Genomic DNA, 9,123 nt, shown 5'->3' with positions numbered 1-9,123 from the left:
AAAAATAAATAAATAAAAACCATCCTGAGAGGTAACTCAGACACAGAAAGACAAACAAGCTATGTTCGTCTAATATCTACTCACTCATAAGTGGATATTAGACATAAAGCAAAGGATAAGCAGCCTATAGCCCACAATCCCAGAGAAGACAGAAAATAAGGAGACCACTAAGAGAGAAATACATGGATCTCACAAGGATCCACCTGCCTCTGCCTCCCAAATGCTGAGATTAAAGGCGTGCGCCGCCACCACCTGACTTGCTTCTTTTATTACGTATGTAATTTATTTATTTTTATTTTATGTGCATTGTGGTTTTGCAAATATGTGAGATCTTGGAGTTATAGACAGTTGTAAACTGCCATGTGGGTGCTGAAAATTGAACTCAGGTCCTGTGGAAGGGCAGTCTTAACCACTAAGCCAACTCTCCAGTCCCACAAGAGTCTCTTTTCTATATTCTGGTTTCATTTATACCCAGAAAAGTGACATAACAATCATATGGTTATTCTATTCTTGGTTTTATCCAGAAACATCTGTATTATTTCCCAGAGTGGCTAGCTTACATTTCCACCAACAGTGTCTAAAGGTCCATTTTCTCCACACCATTGCTAGCATTTGTATTATTTTTTCTATCTTTAAAACTACTATTTTAACTGAATTGGTAACTCATTTGTTTTGACTTATACTTGCCTAATGACTTATGATATTGAACATTCTTTTGCGTATTTATTGAAATCTATCTGTTTCTTAGTTAGTGTCTATTCAGATCATGTGCCAATATTACTTCAACTGGGTTACTTTTTGATTGGTAATGTTACTCTGTTGATGTTGTTTTTTTTCCCTTTGCTGTGTGTGTAAAAGGCTTTTTGATTTGCTGTAACCTTAATTGTCAATTTCTGCTTTTGTTTCCTGTGTTTTTGGAGTCCTATCCAAAAAACTATTGCCTGCACAAGGTATCTTAAAATGATTCCTCTATACTTTAGCACTCAGAGATCTTACATTACGTTGTATGACTTGTTTTGAGGTTTTTAGGTAGGTTGATTGTTAAGGCTTTAGGCTTCAGTTGGCTACTTGTGGGTATCCAGTATTCCCTGAAGCATTTGTTAGAGAGACTGCTTTTTCTTAAAAGGATATTTTTACACTTCTTTGAAAAAAGCTGTTGATTTATTTCTGAGCTTTCTATTCTGTTCCATTAGTCTCTGATGTCTGTTTTTATGGCAATAACATGTGTTTTTGGTTACTAAGGCAGTGTAGTGTATCTTAAAAAATCACTATTGTGTTGTCTATACTTTTGTTCTTTTTTGTTCGCCGACTGGGCAGTTTAAGTTCTTTTGTGCATCTATGTGAATTTTATCACTATTTTTCCTAGTTCTATGAGTAATGTCACTGGTATTTTGGTAGGGATTTTTATTGAATCAACATATTATTTTTTTAGCATATTATTTTGAGTAGTATAAATATCTTAACAATATTAATAATTAAAATCCATGCACATAGAGGGTCTTGCAATTTGTCTTATTGGTATTTTGTAATTCTCATGATGGAAGACTTCCACTTCTTTAAGTTTACTCCTACTCTTCCTATCCAACATGGTCACTTTTTGCAAATTCATTAATTGTCTATAAAAAGAGCTACTAATTGGATTTCTGTATTCTGCTGCTTTACTGACATGCATCCAACAGTCACCTGGTATAGTCTTTAAATCTTTCTACACAATGAAGAAAGTATGGAATATATACATATTAGAGTATTACTCAGCAGTAAAAAACAAGGAATTCTTGAATTTTGCATACAAATGGATGGAAATAGAAAACACTATCCTGAGTGAGGTAAGCCAGACCCAAAAAGAGGAACATGGGATGTACTCACTCATATTTGGTTTCTAGCCATAAATAAAGGACATTGATCCTAGAGAAGCTAAATAAGAAGGAAAACCCAAAGAAAAACATATAGGCATCCTCCTGAATATTAACCTTCATCAGGAGATGAAAGGAGACAGAGATAGAGACCCAATTTGGAGCACCGGACAGAAATCTCAAGGCCCAAATCAGGAGCAGAAGGAGAGGGAGCACGAGCAAGGAACTCAGGACCGCGAGGGGTACACCCACACACTGAGACAATGGGGATGTTCTATCGGGAACTCACCAAGGCCAGCTGGACTGGGTCTGGAAAAGAATGGGATAAAACCGGACTTGCTGAACATAGCGGACAATGAGGACTACTGAGAACTCAAGAACAATGGCAATGGGTTTTTGATCCTACTGCACGTACTGGCTTTGGGGGAGCCTAGGCAGTTTGGATGCTCACCTTACTAGACCTGGATGGAGGTGGGCGGTCCTTGGACTTCCCACAGGTCAGGGAACCCTGATTGCTCTTCGAGCTGATGAGGGAGGGGGACTTGATAGGGGGAGGGGGAGGGAAATGGGAGGCGGTGGCGGGGAGGAGGCAGAAATCCTTAATAAATAAATAAATTAAAAAAAAATCTTTCTACACAGTTCAATTCAAAGAGTCTTTTGATGTCCCTGTTAAGTTTTTCTATGTATAGAACCTGTGGTACTTTGAATAAGAATTGCCCCCATAGGCTCATATTTGAATGCTTAGTCACCAGGGAGTGAAACTCTTTGAAAGGATTAGAAGAATTAGGAGGTGTGGCCTTGTTGGAGGGAGTGGTCTTCTGGGAGGAAGTGTGTCACTGGGGTGGGCTTTGAGGTTTCCAAAGTCCAAGCTAGGCTCAAGTTTTCCTGTCTGTAGATCAGGATGTAGCTTTCAGCTGCTTCTCCAACACCAATTCTGCAGTGCCTGCCACTATGCTCCCTGCCATGATGATACACCAAGCCTCTGAACTGTAAGCAAGCCCCAATTAAATGTTCTCCTTCATAAGAGTTGCTGTGGTCAAGATGTCTCTTCACAGCAATAGAACAGACTAAGATAGAATCATATCATTAGTATATAGGAATAACTTCACCTTCTTATTTGTCTTTCAGTTCTTCTTGTCTAATTGTACTGGCTAAAATTCCTAGTAATCTTTTGCATAAGTGCAATAAAACAGACATCTTTGTCTTGTTTCTGATCTTAAAGGAAGCACTTTCAGTTTTTCTACATTGTGCTGGCTATTTTTGCCAGCCTGCCACAAACCTAGACATACCCAGGAAGAAAAAAATCTGCGTTGAGGAACTGTTCTATCAGACAGTCTTATGGGCATGTCTGTAGGGGCATTTTCTTGAATGATGATCGATATGGGACCTAGGAGTAGATGCTAACCATGGGCAGATGGCCCTGGGTTGTATAAAAAAAAAGCTGAATTAGTAGAGAGGTGGCTCAGCACTTAAAGGTACTTGCTGCTTTTTCAGAGGTCCTGGGTTCAGGTCCTAGCATCTCTCTGATGGCTCACAATCATCTGTAACTCCAGATGATTCTAGGGGATTCAATGTTTTCTTTTGACCTGTGGACACTGCACACACATGATACACTTAACATTCACGCAGGGAAAGCACCCATACACAAAAAGTAGGAATAAATTAATCTTAAAAAAGGGGGAAAGGCTGAGTAAGTCATTGAAGCAAACCAGTAAGCAGTGCTCCTCTGTGCTTTCTGCTTCAAGTTCTCACCTTGGATTCCCTCAATGGTAAACTACAACTTGAAAGCCAAATAAACCCCTTTCTCCTCCAAGGTGCTTTTGGTAAGCATTTTATTGAAGCAACAGAGAAGCAGACTAGGACTGAAGTTGGTACAGGGAGTAAGACATTGCTATGAGACCTGACCATGTTTTCGGGAGGATTGTGGTTGGTTTTAGAGCTTTGGGCTAGAAAAGTCATTAAATACTCAGAGCTTAATGAGCTGTTGATGTGAGAGCTCAGAAGAATGCTGACAGAAATGTAGATAGTGAAGGCCTAGCTTAAAATTTTCAGAGGAAAGTTTGAGAGTCCCTCAAGGACTCCATGGGGGCATCTTTGTGATATATTTGAATTAAGAATGTGTGGTTTCTGGTCAGCTGGGCTGAAGAATCAGATGTGATTAGCAGGAAAGCAGAACAACTGAGGTAAACCCTTTACTGGGACGATTGATGGTATGAATAGTTAGCTGAGACTGAAGGGTCAGATGTGATCGATAAGAGACCAACATCACTGAGGAGAAGTCTTCTTCAGGATTAGCACATGGAAGCTGTGGTCCAGAGTCACAGGCCCAGGTAGCACCTCAAACTGACAGCTGAACTTGTTAACGTTAGCAGTCTCCCACATTACTAGTTTTTGGTGGCATGAAAGTTCTAGGACTGAAAGGTGGAAATCACTGAGGCTTGGCATTATGAAAGTCCAGAAGGGACCAATGGTGAAGGTGCAGCCTTCGTTAAATTGGAGATGCCAGGACTGTGTACAGTGCCAAAGCAGTCTATGTCTCAGATGGCAAGACCTGGAGAGGTGGACTACCCAAGTCTTTGGAGCCCAGAAGATCATGTGCCCCAGGTCACTGAGCTACACATCCTGGATTTTGGTTTCCTTTGATCTGGTTGTAACTGTACCCTAGTTTGAATCTTACAGAAGTCAACAGCTAAGAGACTTCAAATTTTTAAAGAGAACTTGGACTTTGTTGAAATTTTAGTTATACTGTGTTTTATATGTGATATTAACATTGAGATCTTGGGGACAAGAAAAAGCATAGTATATGCTTTTCTGTTAAGCTGAAAGGAGTCAATTGTGTTGATTAGTTTGGTTAACTTGGCACAAACTACAGTCACCTGGAGAGAGAGAGAACCTAGAATGAGGGACTGGACTGTGACAAGTATGGCTGTGGGGCATTTTCTTGATTATTGTTTGATGTAGAGAGCAGTGCCCTCTTTTCTTGATCATAGTTTGATGTGGGATTCCCCTCTGTATGCTATGCATATGTTTTATTACCATTGGTTATTAAAGAAGCTGTTTCAGCCAATGGCTGAGTAAAGCCAGGCACAAATTCAGAGATATAAAGTAGGTGGAGTCAGGGAGACCCTATGTAGCTGCTGAAAGAAGGACGAGCTGGAACCTTATAAACCTCACTGGTAGGCCACAGCCTCCTGGCAATGCACAGATTGATAGAAATGGGTTAATTTAAGATGTAAGAGCTAGTTAGGCATACACTAGAGTCATTGGCCAAACAGTATTGTAACTAATATAGTTTCTGTGTGATTGTTCAGGTCTAAGCAGCTGGAAACGAACGAGCAGCCTCAGTTTACAGGTGGTCATAGGTGTGTAAGGGCAAGCTGAATAGCCGCAGATGCTGAAGCAGCTAGTAGACAGTACTCTCCTATAGTCTTTGCTCTGACTTTCCTTAATGGCTACCACCTGTGAGACAGATGCCTGCCCACTTCAAGCTGCCTTTGGTCAGTATTTCATCATAGCAAGAGAGAAGCATACTAGGACATCCACTCAGTGTGACGTTACCCAGTGGTTTCTTAAACACAATTTTTATGAGTATAATGAATATGGAGTTTTATCAAAATTTTTCTGCATTTACTGAGACAATAAGCTTTTTTTATTCTACATTCTATTCATAGGGATATATTACATTTACTAAGTTGCAATATGTTGAACTATTTTTACCTCCCTAAAATCAAACCAACATGACTGTGGCTTATGATTTTTTTCTGGGGGGTGGGGGGAGGAAGTTTCTAAGACAGGGTTTCTCTGTGTAACAGCCAGCGTCCTTATAGGAACAACTAAGGAAGGTTATCTATACAGATGTAGTAGAAACAATTGTGTATGTGAGTCTTTACATGCTGCTATTGCAGGTGTGCCCAAGAGCAGAACCTCAGACCCACACCAACATGCCGAGTTGTGTGAACCTGGAGGTGGAGGCAGTTTGAGATTTCTCTCTCAACTCTTGTTACTTGCCCTGCCCACCAGGGATCATGATGTGAGTTGAAAAGTTCATCTCAGCTGAGGTGCTCAAAGGAAACAGAGTGGCATGTGGCTAGTGCCAAAGTTTTCTGGACAGTGATAGAAAAGTGACAGAACCCCACAAGAACTTGTCCTTAATCCTGGCATTCCCAGGAAGCTACACGCTATGTGACTGGCAATACCCTAGGTCTCAGAGGTCAGCTTCCCCAAATCTACAGTTCTTGAGGATGATATACCTTCTGCTCCCCTCTATATTGTGGTGCCCTTGCCCACAGTGGTTTATGCCAGAATCAGTCACAAGGTGAGAGTAGTCAATACAGGGGAATGTATATGGAATCCCAGAGGTAGGGATACATTGGGGTTTCTTCCCCTACAATAGTTCAAATTCAGAATATAGGTCCCTCTCTCAAGATGGCTCCTGGTTACAGGACTCAGACAGTTTACTGGGAGAGTAAGTAAACTCCTTTCTCCAAAGCCAAACTAAGATTTTGTGGGTTTTTTTTTTTTTGTGTGTGTGTGTGTGTGTGTGTGTGTGTGTGTGTGTGTGTGTTGAAAGCCTTCAGGGGCCACATAAATATCCAGTAGCAGTGTCTGCCATTATTTGCACTGAGAATAATGCACTTTACTGTAAAGTGGAGACTCTTCCTTGCTAGGCTGTGGAACTGGAGAAAAGGTGATTTTGCTTTTCTTGCTATGCTGCAACTAGTCTGTTCTCTATATTTCTACAAAGGTTCTGGTTTTGGGGTGGAAGTTTGTAACAGGGTTTCTCCGTGTAACAGCTCTGGCTGTCCTGGAACTTGCTTTGTAGACCAGGCTGGTTTTGAACTCACAAAGCTTCACCTGCCTCTGCCTCCAGAGTGCCGGGATTAAAGGTGTGCACCACCATGTCTGGCTAAAGCTTCTGGGTTGTTTTTTGTTTTTTGTTTTTTTTTGTTTTGTTTTTTGTTTTTGTTTGTTTTTTTTTCTACTAAATCCCAGCCTTCTTCCATGGGCACTCACCTCTTGGCCATCTCTACCTCTTGGTGTTGGTGTGGTGGAGCAAGTAAGAGCCCTAATCAGTTATTTTGACCTCCAAAATGATTTTAAATGCCACCTTATTTTGATTCAAATCTAATGCTCCTTATCCTAAGGTTAAAGGTGTAATTCAGTGGTAGGACGCTTGCCTAGCTTATGCAAGGCCTGACTGATGTTCAAGTTCTAGTACTGCAAGACAACAAATCTAATGTCCTTATAACACACGAAAAATAACCATATCCTTTCCACATAAATCTCTAATATCCTTAACACTGGAAATATTTCTTTAGAAGGAGAAATTTCTCATGCTTAGCATCCCAAACAAGTAGCACAGTATCTGATACTGGAGATTCTTGATAAATATTTCATAGCTAGACCAACATATGAACTAACAAATGAACAAAGTAAATCTAAGTTGTTCAGCTCAGTCAGTGGATAGCTGTGAACAACTCAGTGATTGCAGGAGCACAGATGAGATATGTCAAATATGAGAAAACAGATGTTCTTTGGAGGAAGGAATTTCCATGTGGTCCAGAGCTATACAGAAAAGGAAAAGCCCATGTTTAAAGCATATGAGTTGAAGGACAAGTTCTGTCCCTCTGCTACTTACAGGACAAGGTCTGATCAAAGCAAACGTCATACAGTTCTTTTCCAACTACTAGTGTACTAGTGGGTGGCAAACAGGCCTCATTGCCTTACCTATCTTCATTCACACACATGCACACATCCCAAACTAGCCTCAAACTTGCTATGTAGCTAAAGATGACCTAGAACTTCTGGAACTTCTGACTCTTCTGTTCCTACCTATTGAACACCCTCCCTCTCAGCTCTCCAGTGATAGGGATTGTAGAGCTATCACACCTACAGGCCCAAGTAGTATGAGTCAGTAGCAAACTAAAGAAAAGAGAATGATAGTCATTCCGTATGCTCAACTACACAGAACCATAAGTGTCTACTTTTGGACAGACAAGGAACTTGCTATCTTATTTACTTAGACAAAATGGTAGAGAAGAGCTTTATTCTTCAAACTGTATCATAATATTTTTTCCTTTTTTTCTTTAAGTGTAAGAGATCAACTTACCTATGCTAAGTTGAGTCTCACTCATGCTAGGTAACTGATGTACTAACACTGAGCTGCAGACTCAGTGCTCAATTTTCCTGATCTTAAATCTTTACAGCACTGGTCAGTTATTAGTAAAAAATAATGGACTTAGCACACCTGTGGCACACATACATTCATGCAGGCAAAACATTCATCCACATGAAATCTTTTAAAAATGGACTTAGATAACTTCTCTTCTTTTTCTTTTAAGATAAGCAAACAGCATTTATCTCTTCACATGCACTAACACACTTACCTCCACAAGCTGTGACTTGTCATAATCCTTACGATGGCGGTAGATGCACTGACTAAGAAGGGAATACAATCTCTCGAGTTGATCAACTGTCAAGTTGTTGCTTTTATCTACCAACAAATCAAGCAGTTTCTGGAAGGGGTACATGTGAGAGAAATCCAAAGAAAGAAGATAAGCTGTAGTAGATATCATTGGTTAAACTGAAACCATTATAGTCAAATGCCTAGACAAAATAACACCTATGGTTTGAAGATTCTAGGCGTTAGCTAACTAACTTCAAACCCTCAAAATATACTTAACTCTCAGTTAGGAGAAGTCCTGGGACACTTATCGCTAGGTTAAAGTAAGAATTACCAAAACTAGTTTTATTACTGCTTTACAAATATCCAGTCATTGAAAGCAAACTGTGAAGAGCTAAACATACCTTCAGTCTCTCGTGATCAACTATCAGAGGTGGCACAGGCTCAGATGGCTCTTCTGGAACCAGTTCCAGGCCTGTTGTTTTTGCCTGCTCTAAAATTAATTTACGATATTTCTTTATTTTAGAAGCACCTACAATTGAGAAGAGAAAAAATGTACTATAGTCAATAAAACTAAGAGAAAATCATTATTAAGCAAATATAAATTCTTTTGCCCATGACATATTTTATTTATTTATTTATTTATTATTATTATTATTTTTTTTTTTTTTGGTTTTTCGAGACAGGGTTTCTCTGTAACTTTGGTGACCGTCCCGGAACTAGCTCTGGCCTCGAACTCCCAGAGATCCGCCTGCCTCTGCCTCCCGAGTGCTGGGATTAAAGGCGTGCGCCACCACCGACCGGCGACATATTTTTTAAAGAACAATATATCTTTAAAAAATGATCATGTTTATTTTGGGATGCTTT

At 40.0% G+C, this 9,123-nt stretch overlaps 1 protein-coding gene across 1 annotated transcript in view; it reads right to left on the bottom strand.

The window, feature by feature from the left end:
* Nucleotides 1-9,123, bottom strand: part of Atad2b (ATPase family, AAA domain containing 2B) — a 134,963-nt gene that overhangs the window by 5,733 nt on the left and 120,107 nt on the right. The window contains exons 26-27 of the mRNA XM_005360570.3: nt 8,661-8,788; nt 8,240-8,368 (exon numbers count right to left, since the gene is read on the bottom strand). Of these exons, the coding sequence (XP_005360627.1) occupies nt 8,240-8,368; nt 8,661-8,788 (257 nt within the window). The remainder of the gene's footprint in view (nt 1-8,239; nt 8,369-8,660; nt 8,789-9,123) is intronic.

The sequence above is a fragment of the Microtus ochrogaster genome, linkage group LG3 (genome assembly GCF_000317375.1).
Source record: "Microtus ochrogaster isolate Prairie Vole_2 linkage group LG3, MicOch1.0, whole genome shotgun sequence".
NCBI lineage: Eukaryota > Metazoa > Chordata > Mammalia > Rodentia > Cricetidae > Microtus > Microtus ochrogaster.
Note: the sequence above shows the minus strand (reverse complement) of the source record. Positions and strands in the feature narration are given on the sequence as shown.